Consider the following 14551-nt stretch of genomic DNA (forward strand, 5'->3'; position numbering starts at 1 on the left):
GTGCAGTTGTGCGTCACGCAACAAAACGGCATGGGCCATGGCTGTGCATGTTATCGAGCCGGATTTCAGTACAGTCTGAAACTCAAATGGCGCGGCGCCAGGGCAGAGAGAGGCTCCTGCTGGCGCCCAGATGCACCGCCCAAGATCAATTGATCTCAACAGTCACAGCGCAAGCACCAAAACTAAGGTGTGGCACCGCGCAGGAAGCATCACCAGGTCCAGCCAGCCGGGCACCATCGTCTTTGCTGCCTGCTCATGCTCACAGGCATCGCCTCGCAAATCTCGCAGTTGCCCGATTGATCCGTCTGTGTTCGTTCCATCCACCTGCTTCGCAGCAGTATATTCATAGTAAAGTACTTAACGTAGTGACTACTCCGTAGTAGTAGTACAAGCACTCTCGGTGCCAAGGAACAAGGAACGCCAGTCTCATGTCTGCTTGAGATCTTCGGCTGCATTTACCGGCTGGGCACCCGTTCGCCAAGATCCGTGGCGGCCTGGGCCCTTGGACCCTTGTACCCTTGCCCTTGACGGCTCTTGGTGGTCGCGGCGGGCCCCTCGTGACGCAAACATGCATTGCATGTACAGTACATTGTAGTAGTACTGCAGCCAGCATCTCTGCCACCTCGCGACACAAGCTGGGCGTGCCTATGTATGCACTTTGACATGTTCCAGCGTCTGGTGCGCACCGTGCGCCTCAATGCTGCTGCACATAAGACCACCAAGCCGACGTCAGCACTGTCGGCGCACACTGGGCAAACACATGTAACTTCATTATTTCCATGCCTTCAATTCACTGCATGTCGACACTGCCCTGACCAAGTCTCGTCGTCTCTGCAACATGCCCGAGAATAAGCTTTCAGTTGTCTTATGTATATGTAATTTTACAGCCAGCTCCGTGTCCTCCTGTATGGGAGCAAGATGCTCAGGTATCATAGATGTAGACACACAAAACAGAAATGGAAAAACAAAAGTCAAAACGCCCCAGTCTCGCATCATCGCCATGTTGCACCGAGTCGCCCAGCTACCGTCGTATCATATATGGGATAACGTACCAATATAATTTCAATAACAACTCATCACGCCGTTCTTCATAGCATGCCGCTCGCCAGTTAGTAAATATTCCTGCCACTCGTCGGCTAGATCCAGTCTCCGTCAAAGTCTCCGTCGTCGCTCTGTTCCACGCTTTGCTTGCGCGGTCGGCCTCTTTTGCGTGTCTGCGACCCCGAACGAGCTCTCTTCTTACGTCCGCCTGGGGTTCCCGCCGCCTTTCTCTTGCGGCCCCTGTCACCTCCGTCATCATCGTCCTCGCCTTCGCTTGGGGTGCTTGGCCCGCCGCCCATACCCATCTCGTCATCTTCCTCAGCCACCTTGAACTCCTTGTCGACATTCATCAACTCCACGAAAGCCTTGCACTTTTGTACCATGCTCTCCTGGCTGGAAAGCCCATTCATGTGAGATACGATTTCGTCCCACACTCGTTCGCCGTGAACGCCTTGCACCTTTAGGGGTGTTTTATTCAGATCCTTTGCTAGAGCCTTCGCACGGTTGTCATGTCGATTCGTGCCCATGCCAAAGAGTCTGCGTAAGTGAGTTCGTACCTCCCAGAGGGAGAGTAGGATAATCGATCCAGACGTCAGTTGTCGGAGGCGCTGCGGTTCTACCGAGAGGGTTGGCACCGGGACGGCGGGAGGCGGTACATCGGGCTGAGTTCCGCCAACTGGCACACCAACTGGCACATCTCCCTCCAACAGAGTTTTTGTCTGCTCTTCTTCCTGATCCACATCCATGCGCACATTGAATACTTCGGATTCAATCGCTTGGGCCACACTGGCACCAGTGCTCGCAACCATCTTCTCAATCATGTTGACCGTAGTCTGAAGTTCTCCAATCGAGTGGTACTCAAAGAACGCAAGGTTTTCGGCAATAAAACGTGCAAAGTCTACCTGATATGGCATTTCAGCCTTGACGTTCAGCTTCCCAAGTTCAAAGTCCGCTTGACCAACGAATTTCTCCAAAAATCGTTGGCGATTTTTCATCTTGCTGATTTTCAAAACTTCCATGAGTAGATGAAGCTTCGACTGGAACGGCTCCATAGTTGCTCCATGCGAGTCCTTTACAATATCTCGTTGATAATTGTACGCAGACTGAACCGCTTTAACGTACTCTCTCTCTAGGACAGTCTCATGTTTTTCGTGCAAGGATCGATGTTCCAAATAGGCCAGCTCTGCAATCTTCCTATTCGCAGAGGTTTCCAACGTGATCAAAGTCACGCCAGTCTCCTTTGGGTGAGTCAGCCCTTGACGATTGATGCTGCCCAGGACTTCCATGGCCAAGAATGCATGTTCGTCTTGGCTTGACAAGGCAATCCGAGTAATCTCTTTGAGGAAACGCTGTGTAGCCCCACTGGCAACATCATCAAAATTGGTTCCCCCCATGACTGTAAGCTCCTTGTTCTTCTCCTTCGGAGCTTCAGCAGCTGCTTCCGATCGTCTTTCTTCTGTCACGAGAAATTCTTTGAAGGATCTTAGAATCATTGTCTCAAGAATAGGTATCTTATCCTGGAACACCTGTTGGAATGCCGTGTACACCTTAACGAGATCATAATTACGAGGCCAAGATTGGCAGACAAGGCCAATGGCTTCAATAGATGCTTTTCGTGCGTCGAGTGGTTGTTGAGGCGATGAGAATGGTGAGAGAATGTCGACAATAAGCTTCGGCACTGAGTCCCCTTTCCAGCCAGGGAACTTCTCTCGAAAGATGCGAGCTTGCTTGTCGAGATCGCAATGTTTTCCAACGCTGCCTACGATGATCGAATAGGCAGCGACAAGATTAAGACGCTTGGCGTCTAACGGTACCTTGCTCAGCTTTTGTATTCCCACCAAGCTCGACGCAACGAGATTGCCTAACGGTGCAAAGTCTTTGAGCAATTCGCATACAGTATGAGCACACGCAATCAGGTCGTCCAAGGCTCCGCGAGATGAGATTTTACCAATACCTTTGAGTAGCTGCAATCGTACGTCGGCCAAAAACTCGGTATGCACATTGGGTAGTTGTGGTAGCACTCGTTTGTAAATTACTGTGACCGCTCGAAAGGCAGCTAGTTCATCGGCACCTGTAAAGCTGGCGAGTTGCGTCTTGAGCAGCTTAATTTGCTCAAAGTTGAAAAGGTTTGGGTCAGCCTTGGCAAAAATGGTAAGTACTTGCAAAGCGTCGCGACCAGATGGAACGGTTGGATCTTCCGACTCAGGGTTGTCAATCAAACCAAACATGATTCCGACCAGCCTCGAGCAGACTCCAAATGGTCCATCCAGAGACTTGCTGCCGGGCTTGAGAATAGTCTGTAACACCTTGTCCAGAATTTCGGTGACAGTTCCCCCCTTCACAGTTTGGATAACAAGTGACACATGTTCTGCAAGTGACGTTTCGAAGCTTGCAGTGTTCTCGTTGGTATAAAAAGGCGCAAACCAAACTTCTTCAATCATCTGCCGAGCAAGGTCCCGCACACCTTCATCAGGATCCTGAATGCGGCGGAGCAGACCATTGGCAATGGCGCTGCGCAGGTTTTTGCCCCGATTCCGCAAGTAAATATCACGGGCCAGCTTCATTGCTCGCTTTCGCACACCCACGCCAGCATCCTGGAACCGATCGATAATCTTGGGTGTAAGCGACGCTTCTAAGACTGGACGCATGCTAATGCAGCTACCCAATAATCCCAAAGCCGAATCTCTGACTTGAGTTGAAGAGTCACTGGCACAATCCAGAATAAGCTGAATAACAGTCGAGTCGCCATCCAGGATCGAGGGATCCGTTTCAAGCACCTGGTTGACGCTCTTCAAGCTCTTGCTGCGGACTGTGGCTTGGTCACTTGCCATGGAGCCCAACAGAATATTCAGAATCTTGCCGAAAGACTCACAGAAAGGTGATCGCAACAAAATGACCGAAAATGCAAATCTCGCTTGGCTAGTCGTGACTGCTTTGAATGTGTATTCGCTTGCCAACCATTGACGGTTTTCTATCATCATTCGCAACCGAAACGCCGATCGGCCCAGCTCCTTATCGCCTTCCGAGTCATTGTCTTGTATGTTGTCGTATGTGGTATGGACTCTAGTCGCCCAGTCAGATATAAGAAAAGACACTGCGCTGGACAGGTGGGGATCCTCGGAGCTTCTTTCTTGCAGATACTCGAGAACCCCTCGATACGGTCCGGCCCAAGCAATAATGTTCTCCATTGGGCATCTCTGCTCGAGGCAGTGAGTCGCCAGATCAGATAGGTACTGTGAGTATTCGCCAGCATCACTGCTTATAAATGCGCCTGCAGACTTCTTCACATGGGACCGGAGGCGCGATATGGCAGCACTCATGGTTCCTAGCAGCTCCAAAGCCATATTTTTGGCTGGCGCTGCTGTTTTAGGTGCCTCGAACAGCTGCACCATCATAACCATGAGCAAGCGCAGGAGGAGCTCTGCGGAAGGCCAGTCTGGCAAATCAAGGCATGTCGTGAAGTCGTCAACGAAAAGATCGAGGAGGTTGCGATAGGGTGTATCTCCAGATTTGGTTGAGCCCATGGCTCGCTTGACGATAAAGTTGATGACATAAGACGCATTCCGAGCTGCAGTATCAATCAATGGGGCGGCAACGCCTTCTAATTCTTGTATTGCCACTGCAGGTTGTTGAGCGCCTTGTTCCTCGTTCAGGATGGTGGCAGTAGCTTGGTTCCGCTTCAACGGTCTATCGTCCTCGTCATCCTCTCCCAGTCCATCTATATCCATGGCTCGGATGTTTGAGCCTTGTCCAGCACCATTGCCACCTCCAACTCGACCAGAGCTGGCTTGAACGAGGCGCATGATAAGGGCCGAAACAGGCTGGATACTGCCGCCATCGGCTAGCTTGAACTGTCTGGAACTCAGTTTGCCCACAGGAAGCTTCTCCAACGAAGTCAGTATGTCATCAATGATGCCTTGTCTCTGTTCCGGTTTAATCAAAAAGATTTGGCAGAGCATATCCATAGCAACTGAGCGAATTCCATCAAATTTCTGCAGGCCAATGGCGGAATCTTTCTCCAAGTAGGCGTTCTCCACGAAAATCAGCTTGGATGAAGTGAATTCGAGTGTGTTAATGACTGTCTCTGACAATTCAATCTTGGTGATTAGCTCTGCAAGAAGAGCCGATAGTTTCTGACAGCAGACAAAGACGGAGGCAATTGTCTTCTTGTGCTTTTGGATAAGCTTGAACAAGCCACCCGAACTGCCAGAATTGCGAAGTTCGACAAGAGGCATAACAATATCCTCGGTTACAGCCTTGTATATGTTGACGCATTTGGTAATAACCGCTTCTGAGTATAGCTGCTTGTCTTCTCTGCATCCAGACATTATTCGGAGGCAAGTTCGTGCGGATTTAAGAGCCGTTTGCAGTTCTCCGAGTTGCTGAACCCATGATTCAACAGCCGCTTCATCCCAGCTTTCATCAACACGGATGTCGAGACCTTCAGCTTGTTTCAAGCTAGCTTCGCTCAGCTTCATGACTCTAAGGAGATTCTCAAGAGGAACAGCATTGAAGCTCCTCAAGCCAATGACCTTTTGAATAGCGGTGTGCATTTTCTGTTGCGTTGTGGCCGTCATTGAGGCTTCTTGATCTGCCGTCAGCGTAACAATGTGTTCCAACCCCGGTTCCATAACCAAGGCGCCGCCAACTGCTGAGAAAACCTGACGCATGAGGGCGTCAAGGGAGTCAAGTGCAGCCTCCCCTCGCTGTCGTTGATCGAGACTAGCCCCAATAATGTCCTGACCGTCCTCAAATTGCTGCCTCTCTTTTCGCCTAAACGAGAGATTCTCGGGTGCATCTGGAGCAACCTTGAACTCTTGATAATCCTCTCTCTTGATTCCAGACGTTGGTAATTCAATGCGAAGACCGGCGTTATTAACAACGATAGAAGCCTTTGCGGTTAATGGATTTGACTGGCTGTATTGCTGCGCTTCCACAATTAACTGATCATGCGGGGTGATTATATTCTGATCGGAATGATCATATGAAATTTCAGCATATTGCGAGCGATCGAATGACTGTTTCGTGGAAATCGCAATCTCTATCTTAGTTTTACCACTGCCTGCGTTATTCTTCGCCGTGCTTTGCGGTTGCACATGAATAGTTGGACTTTGAGATACTGAGTCGGCAGCCAATTTCAAAGGCTGTTCTGCTTCTCCGTTCACCAGCTTAGGGCTGCTGATATTTGGCTTCGTGGCCTTGAAGAAGCTGCCCACTCGTTCGTATACGGCCTTGGCTATCGGTGACAGACCTTGAGAAATGCTTCTATTGTGAGTCGATGCCGCCGAACTTGACGGCGCTCCGTTGGGCACAGTGGGAAATTTACTAGCATCGGTTAGCATAGCATACATACGATGAGCATGAAAATCATTTCCACTGACTACTGGGTTCTCTTTGAAGGTTTCAGATCATGCAAAACATGATCGACTGTCTGCTTCAGGTTCTTTGCACCGTGTGGCTGGCTCGTAGCTTCCTGGTTTACTCTATCATAATCTTGCGTTGAGAACAAATCCGAGATTCGAAGCGATGGTGATCCAGATCCGACGCTTGGGTCCGGGATGATATCTAGCTGTTGTGTCAGTATTTCAAGGGCCTCATACAATCCACCAATGGCGTCGTTACAAATCCGAGGTTCTTACCAGGTAGAAAAGGTACTGTGGATGTCTGCGGAGAATAAGGCAACGACTCCTGCAGCGTGAACGGTCGCGATACGCCGTTCTGTTCTCCAGGGCCCTCGACAGATTTGACCCCATTCTTCGGGCCGTTGGTGTCGTAATGGGCCATGTTTTCCATATTGTAGGTCGTCACAATAGGGTCGCTCTTCAGGCATGGCCGAGGGAAGGAGCTGTCCGGTTTCGTCGCATCGAGGCAGGAGCGAGGCTGCGAGACAATAAGAGCTAGTCAATTCCGGCGCTGGCAACTAAGATGAGCGACACAGCCAAAAGAACAATAGATAAGTAAAACTATTCTCTAATAAATACGAGTATAAGCGCAAATGGGGACAGCAATGCGATGCCAAGCCAACAGTGAGCGGAAGTTGAAGATGAGACTTCAGCTTCGTCCTTAACACTTGGACAATTGCGACAGGCTCGGACACGACTTGGAGGCTCAGGTAACCAGTGACCTCGTCTTGCATGGGTCCTGCTGTGGACCCACGACATGCCACATCCAACCAATGATGTGTTTTTCCTTGCACGACGTGTGTCGTCCCTTGCCTTATCGTTTATCCGATAAGCAAAAAATAGGGCTTATCGAAATAATAGCTGGTAGGCTTTTCCAATACAAGGACAGACAGAGAGACTTTGCGCCGAAATTTCTCTTTGTCTATTCGAGTGTTCAATCAGCAGCTGCAGACAACCAACAGCATTCTTTAATACAAGATTCAATGGCTGCCATAGGCTCCCTCGTTTTCTGTACTGACTGCGGAAATCTTCTTCCGGCTACCCAAGGCTCGGAGAAGAACTCGCTGCAGTGCGAATGCTGCGATGCTTGGAACAAAGGTTTGCGACGACCACACTCATCCCAAACTCGATATGTACAAGCACTGACCCATTGGTTTGCGCGTAGACACTGGCTCAAAAGTCATCGTCACGCAGTCCAAGCCGTCAGACTTTCCGTCTTTCCTGCGGCAAAAATTGCAGTCCAACGTCCAAGCTGTAGAGAGGCACAAGCTTAAAACCTCGAGCACAGTGCAAGAACGGTGCCCCAAGTGCGGACGGGAAGAAGTCACATATACCAATGTGCAGCTCCGTAGTGCTGATGAAGGCTCAACACTCATTTACAACTGTGAATGCGGTCACTCGTTCGTGCCATCCTCCCTGCCACCGCTGATGCATCAATACTTCCTACTAACTTCCATTTTACCAGGTGGCACGAGAACAATTAGAATATTTTTGGTATTGCTTTCTTTCGGCGGGCTATTCTATTTTATATAAAGCATTTACTTTTCTTATGCAGAAGCACTTGCTGCTTCCGGTATTAGAGCATATTCAGCGTTACCACTTTGCTCATACTCTGCCATATCCAATGCAACGATCACGCTTTCTCGGACGACCTTCTCTTTATCGTGAAGGAATCGCTTCAGTGTCTCCTCGACGCCCTCTTCCTCCCCGAGACTTCCAAGCGCCTCGGCAGCTTCATGACGAACCATACTAGCCTCTTCGGAGTTGCTCAAAGCAGCCGTAAGAGCAGGAATAGAAGCGGGATGCGACAACTGTCCAAAAACGAAAGCAATTTCGTGGCGGAACAACGCAGAAGAGTCGGCAAATCCTTTTGCCAAGGCAAGCACAGCGGGGACGGCGGTCGCGCAGTCGGGCGGTGAGGCCAGGTCGCGCAGGGCAAACATGGCGCGGTAGCGCATAAAGAGAGGCTGTGTAGTATCCATAAGCTGCTTGCCCAGCTGTTCGACATTCTTTTCCGATTCGGGCAGGGGCGGCGCGGGATCAATCGAGGCAAAATCACTAAAATTCTTGATTAGAAACGTGAAAAATAACCATCATGGACATGGTCAGGCACTAGTGACCAACCTCTGTCGTAATTTTTCTTGCTTGCGCGTCTCTGAATTCTCCCACTCTATCCGATCGATGGCGATCTCGCAAGTCTCAGTGATGACAACGTCTTCGCCCTCGCGATCGCGGAAGTATTTCAGCAGCTCCAAATTATCGGGTTTACCAAGCGCGCCCAGAGCCTCAGCGGCTTCATGTCTGCACATGGGGTCCTCCTTCACATCTGAGAGCACATCTCGCAACGGCTGAATCGCCGCATCGTTGGCGGTCTGTCCGAGGCAATAAGCCAGCTCGTGCTTCAGTAGGGCCGACGGCGACGCAAACGCCGCTGCGATGGCCTCGATGGCGGCCACAGCAGCGGCAGGCTCTCCGGTTCGCGCAACGTGCTTGAGCGAGAAGAGGGCTCGAAACCGGACTGGCAGCGGGGTGGCTTCAGAGCAGAGGCTCTCCCGTAAGCTCTGAACGGTAGTGTCTGCCATGTTAAAAAAGGAAACTTGTCGATTTCACCGTCGGCAGGGGGAAAGCTGAAATACTGGCAATGCGAAATTTGAGGGCGGTTTAGCGACGATTGCCCCTCCAAGTCATGCGGCGGCCCTCGTCGTAACTCCGTAGCCAAGAAAGAAAAATTTAGGTGGGGTGATACGCGATAAGAATGCATCCCGCCGCGAGTCGGGGCATCACGCTATGAAATGCTTTATGTAAAAGATTAAGATGCAGCCCTTCATCCAACCATGGGAAGTGGATAACCACTTCAATAGGTTCCATGGTCTAACGGTTATGACTGCGGATTCTGATTCCGCCAGCGAGGGTTCGACTCCCCCTGGAACCTGGTCACTCAGATCTTTTTTTTTTAATATTAATTGCAGTTAATAATGATGTTTTGCTGCAAATCGGCAGACTCGATTATTCGCGCCTTTTTTTTTTCGAGCCGGGTATATGTGTTCCGTTACCAAGTCCGAACAGCTGGGAGACAATGCTTCGGTTTTGTCTTTCTTCTTTCTGTGGTAGCAGCTGTAACAGACAGGCCAGAAGCTACCCTAGACAATATCAAGATCGCACCCCGTCGCAAGGTTCGTACGCGGTTGTATTGTACCGTGGTCCGGCAAACATGTGTGTTTAATGCAGTGAGTTGTCTACCGTGATGGGCTAATTATTTGGGTAATTCTCTTCCCGAAAGGGAGCAGGTCGTACTAGTCGTGGTGACTCCGAATCGGACCACCCACATTATTAAGCCTCAACCCACGAGACAAAGCCACGCTCCTTCTGTCAGACTCCCCCCGTTACAACCACAACATCACTGCAGCCTCTTCAACCGCCAAGAACAAACGTTGTGATGGCACCGTCCCTCGAGGAGCCAGAGCCAGTATCCGACGTCCTCGCCAACCCCGTCAAACAAAAGCCACAACTCGTCGCCCCGGAGCCGGAGCACTGTCCCGGACCGGAGTCGCAGCAGGCAGGCCAAGCCGACTCTTGCGCCGGCTGTCCCAACCAGGCCATCTGCGCATCAGCACCAAAGGGCCCAGACCCAGACATCCCCCTCATATCGGCACGCCTCGAAAATGTCAAGCACAAGATCCTCGTGCTCAGCGGCAAGGGCGGGGTGGGCAAGAGCACATTCACGTCGCTGCTCGCGCATGCCTTTGCGACCAACCCGGACAGCAACGTGGGCATCATGGACACGGACATTTGCGGGCCCAGCATCCCCAAGATGATGGGGGTGGAGGACGAGACGATTCACGTCAGCGGCTCCGGCTGGTCGCCGGTGTGGGTGATGGATAATTTGGGCGTGATGAGCATCCAGTTCATGTTGCCGAATCGAGATGATGCCGTCATCTGGAGGGGCCCCAAGAAGAATGGCCTGATTAAGCAGTTTCTCAAGGACGTGGAATGGGGCGAGCTGGACTTCTTGCTGGTCGATACGCCGCCGGGCACGAGCGACGAGCACCTGAGCGTCAACTCCTTCTTGAAGGAGAGCGGGATTGATGGCGCGGTCGTGGTGACGACCCCGCAGGAGGTCTCGCTGCTGGATGTACGGAAGGAGATTGACTTTTGCCGCAAGGCGGGCATCAGGATACTGGGACTGGCGGAGAATATGAGCGGGTTCGTGTGTCCCAACTGCAAGGGCGAGAGTCAAATATTCAGACCTACCACGGGTGGCGGGAAAGGGTTGGCGGAGGAGATGGGGATTCCGTTCCTCGGCACTGTGCCTTTGGACCCGAGGATCCGGATGGCCTGCGATTACGGAGAGAGTTATTTTGATTCATTCCCGGACAGCCCGGCCTGTTTGGCGTTTAAAGAGGTGGTGAAGAGGGTGGCAAGCCAACTGGGCCTGGATACAACCAACGTATTACCTGACGAATAGAACCATGACATAGATTGACGACGTATGCAAATAATACTCCCTGAAATGATATTACAAAACCCTATTATTGCCTTTTCTCTTCTTCTTTTAATACCGATTCACGTGATGAAAGCACTTCTGATGATATGGATTTGGATTGCTTTTGCTAGGCTATTTGTTAGCCAGCTTTTCGGGAACCTCTTCAAGATCCTCCGCGGACTCGATATCAATGACGCTGCCCGCCTCGCTCGTGCTTCGCATCAACTCTTTTGCGCCGGCGTACAACATTCTCACCTCGGCGTTGCAGGTTATTGGAAGATAGTATAGCAACACGTAGGGTACTGAGAGTCGTCCATCGGACTTTGAGGTTTATTAGTTATTAGTCCGAGCCCTACCCTCATGGTGAAACACGCCGGGATGAAGAAGCGTACCGTTGTAATGGGATAGCTGAGCAGAACAAACCGCGGCGTGTGATCTGGCAAGTCCTCAGCAACCTCCTTGAGAGACTTGTAGACTCGCGCTTCGTCGTAGTCGTCGAGGGCTTGTCGGATCTCGTGTGTGTTCTTATCAATCATATCTACCGACGCCATGTCAGCCGGTCGAGGGCAAATCCCAGGATGCTCGGCTCAAACGGGCGATGCGTACAGATAACAGCCTGGGGATCCTTGGCTCTCGATGTGGTCAGTCGGAACTTGCGCAGGTGTTCCTTGGTTTCACCGGAAAAGGTGTAGAGTCTCGATTCGGAGGCCTTTGAAGCGGGGTGAATTGCATCAGCAGGCCTTGATCTCGAGGCAACGGAGCAACAGAGGAGCAAAGCGTAAAGTGCGCCATACCATGATAAAATGCTGGCTGCAAGTGAATGCCAGAGGAGCTCGATGCCACCAAGCGGTCTGGTTCGAGAAAAGGTGCAGCAGATGTTTCCTCTGCCCCGCGGAGCAATGTCGCAACGACTACAGCCTCCAACGACAAGCTGGAGATGACGAAAGAGCTTTAGCCCCGCCAAACCAGTGAGCTGACCGGAGCTTTGCGATCAATGATGCTCGTGCACGGCAAAGTCGACGCCCCACATGTCATGTCCCGGCTGTCCACGCTCAGTGCTCAGTGCTCAGTGCTGCCTTCGGAGCAGCAACTCAACCAAGTTGCAGTCCACATGCGCGCATACTCCGCCTCTGCTTCAGCCACCGACACCAGACAGCTCAAGTTGCATCTCGCCGCGGCATCCGCTGGCGTCGGGTCACAAGCAAAATACTAGAACCAGTCGAGGCCAATTGCTGGGACCGGTCAACTGGGGTCAACTGGTCCGAAAACCCCAGGGCTGCAGGTGCTGGCCGTCTCAGAGACCAAAAAACGGGACAAGCACGTCAATAACTGAATGGCTACTTTCAACAGCCCAATCATCCCGTTTCCAGCATCATTGCAAACAAGGCGCCCTTCAGAACCTCCATGTTGTCGCGAGTATCTCAGCTAGCGAGACATTTGGCAGCCCCATCGCCGTCACTTGTTCAGGTAAGTCGGCGTCCGTCGGCGGCGGCGCTTTCGAGAATGGCCACGACGTCTCAGGACAAGAGCACGCGCACCATTCACAGTGCTGCGTGTTTGATTATTGGAGACGAAGTTTTGGGCGGAAAGGTATGACGTGACCTTGCTGCACTTGAATGCCCACCATGGCGAGTCTTTTGATGCTGACGCTGGCAGACTGTTGATGTACGTCATTTACATATATATGTGGTCTGAGGCGGGCGGCCTTCGGTGCTACCAGTGAACCGCATCGACAATCCCCTACAGTGGTGACTGACCTGAGCAGACCAATTCGGCCTATCTGGCCAAGTGGTGCTTCTCGCTTGGAATTGTGAGGTTTTTCACTTTGTTGTCTTGGTAGACGGACCTCTTGGGGCTAATTGGGGACCAGAGCTTGAAACGCGTGGAAGTCATTGAAGACGATGAGAGCGAAATCATGGAAGCGGTCCGCCGCATGAGTGATCGCTATGATTTTGTCGTCACCAGGTCAGTCTTTTCTTCGCCCTAGTCAGAACCGATAGTGACTGGTAGCTTGGCTTAGCGGCGGTATTGGACCAACGTAAGTGACCCGACACCTTTACGCCTACGAGTCATCGTGGGTGTGCGACTGACGTTTATACCCTCTAGACACGATGACATCACATACCAATCCATTGCCAAGGCGTTTGACTTGCCATTGAAGCTGCATGACGAAGCGTTTCAGAAAATGAAAGTGCTTTCCAGACCCGATACACTCACCCCGAATTTTGATTGGGAAACCGACTCTCCAGCGCTGCAGGCCAAATTACGAATGGTCAGGCTGCCGACAGACGAGAGCCGAGACTTGAAGAGCCAGTTCCTCTTTGTGTCGGACAACCTGTGGGTTCCTATTTCGGTTGTGAATGGGAACATCCATATATTGCCTGGTGTTCCCTCCCTGTGTGAGTTCCAACTCAATACCTGCCAAACTTGAGTTTCTCTAACGCCATTGTATAGTTCAGGCGTTGCTCGACGGAATGAAACCATTTATACTCCCCAGACTGGTAGATCCTGAAGGCAAGGGAACCTGCCGAATCTTGATTTCTACGCCAATGCCGGAAAGCGCCGTGGCGGCCTATCTTACAGAACTGGCGGCCAGGGTTGAAGCCAAAGGTGTCAAAGTTGGAAGCTATCCTAGGTGGGGCAAGAAGCGCAACACCGTCACGCTTGTCGGCAGGTAAGCAGTCACTTGTTCAATCGTTGCACTCTGGGCGTGGAATGAGGGATCGGGCTGGCACCCCGCCGTCGGCTTGCCCACTATGTGCTCCTTGCGGCCGGGCTCGCAAGATGGAAGTTTGCTCGTCGAAGTGGCCTTGCTAATTCATTTGCCAAATAGGGATCAAGCATTCCTCGAAAGTTTAGTTGCCGAGGTTGAGGAGAATGTGCAGGGGCGTCGTGTTAGTCAAGAGGATGAAGCAGATGATCTTTAAGAGTTGCAGAAGCGGCTGTTACTCTTGAACACTACATCTAGACGGGGCACGAATATAACAATATATGGCTCTTTAGAGGCGTTAAAATCAAGTCATTTTACATAACATGACAGGTAGCACATGACACCGTCGTATAGTCGCAGCGTCTGTCAGCTCTTGGTACCGCAAGAAACTGTTTCCAGTAAGCCAATATAAGCTTAAATGGCGGTTTTCGCCGTCTAGACACGAGTCATATTCCTAGCTTGAAACCCAGATGATCTTTTCCCTTTAGTATTTGCGGAGATGATTATTAGGAAGACCGATCGCCGTGTGAGGGATGTCTTTGTGGTATCCGCACCGCGGACTTTGATTATAGTTTCTAAGGCAATACCCAGAAGAGATGGCCTTGGATATGGAGCATTTCGTGCCATATTGCGGGTGCTATGGCCGAAGGAAGAAACTAGCTGCGATGGCATCAGCCCTTAAACTTAATTGTTCTTCCTTGGCTTTGGCTCTGTTCCAACCACAGAGCTTCATACTTGTTCCGACTTCCGAAGTTTTGGGACTATGCTTGTTTGTGTGACGTCGCCAAAGAATACAACATACTCAAAGCTCCGAAGATTTTGCCGATCTTCACCGATTCGGGACTTAGGCTTGGCCAATCGCTTGCAGCCACCAGCCAGCCCCCCGCCCCCCTTTTCCGCAGAGCGGTTCCAAGA

The 14551-nt window shown here is 51.3% G+C and overlaps 5 protein-coding genes across 5 annotated transcripts; 2 read left to right on the top strand and 3 right to left on the bottom strand.

Moving 5' to 3' along the window:
* Positions 1-1136: 1136 nt before the first annotated feature.
* On the bottom strand, positions 1137-6825 carry MAA_06385 (DNA repair and meiosis protein; the record flags this gene model as incomplete). Its single annotated transcript, XM_007824383.1, has 3 exons — positions 1137-6366; positions 6423-6606; positions 6681-6825. 3 exons carry the CDS (start codon positions 6823-6825, stop codon positions 1137-1139), a joined length of 5559 nt encoding a protein of 1852 aa, XP_007822574.1.
* Positions 6826-7990: 1165 nt separating this feature from the next.
* MAA_06384 (HEAT, type 2) lies at positions 7991-9025 on the bottom strand (the record flags this gene model as incomplete). The annotated part of the gene is made up of 2 exons (XM_007824382.1): positions 7991-8501; positions 8568-9025. 2 exons carry the CDS (start codon positions 9023-9025, stop codon positions 7991-7993), a joined length of 969 nt encoding a protein of 322 aa, XP_007822573.1.
* An 854-nt stretch (positions 9026-9879) lies between these two features.
* MAA_06383 (uncharacterized protein) lies at positions 9880-10908 on the top strand (the record flags this gene model as incomplete). Its single annotated transcript, XM_007824381.1, has 1 exon — positions 9880-10908. One exon carries the CDS (start codon positions 9880-9882, stop codon positions 10906-10908), a length of 1029 nt encoding a protein of 342 aa, XP_007822572.1.
* Positions 10909-11058: 150 nt separating this feature from the next.
* MAA_06382 (Actin-binding, cofilin/tropomyosin type) lies at positions 11059-11477 on the bottom strand (the record flags this gene model as incomplete). The annotated part of the gene is made up of 2 exons (XM_007824380.1): positions 11059-11247; positions 11319-11477. 2 exons carry the CDS (start codon positions 11475-11477, stop codon positions 11059-11061), a joined length of 348 nt encoding a protein of 115 aa, XP_007822571.1.
* Positions 11478-12429: 952 nt separating this feature from the next.
* On the top strand, positions 12430-13853 carry MAA_06381 (molybdenum cofactor synthesis domain-containing protein; the record flags this gene model as incomplete). Its single annotated transcript, XM_007824379.1, has 6 exons — positions 12430-12516; positions 12767-12891; positions 12947-12964; positions 13033-13325; positions 13381-13600; positions 13760-13853. The coding sequence occupies 6 exons, from the start codon at positions 12430-12432 to the stop codon at positions 13851-13853; spliced, it is 837 nt and encodes a 278-aa protein (XP_007822570.1).
* Positions 13854-14551: the final 698 nt, after the last annotated feature.

The sequence above is a fragment of the Metarhizium robertsii genome, assembly GCF_000187425.2.
Source record: "Metarhizium robertsii ARSEF 23 chromosome Unknown MAA_Scf_6, whole genome shotgun sequence".
NCBI classification, from domain to species: Eukaryota; Fungi; Ascomycota; class Sordariomycetes; order Hypocreales; family Clavicipitaceae; genus Metarhizium; species Metarhizium robertsii.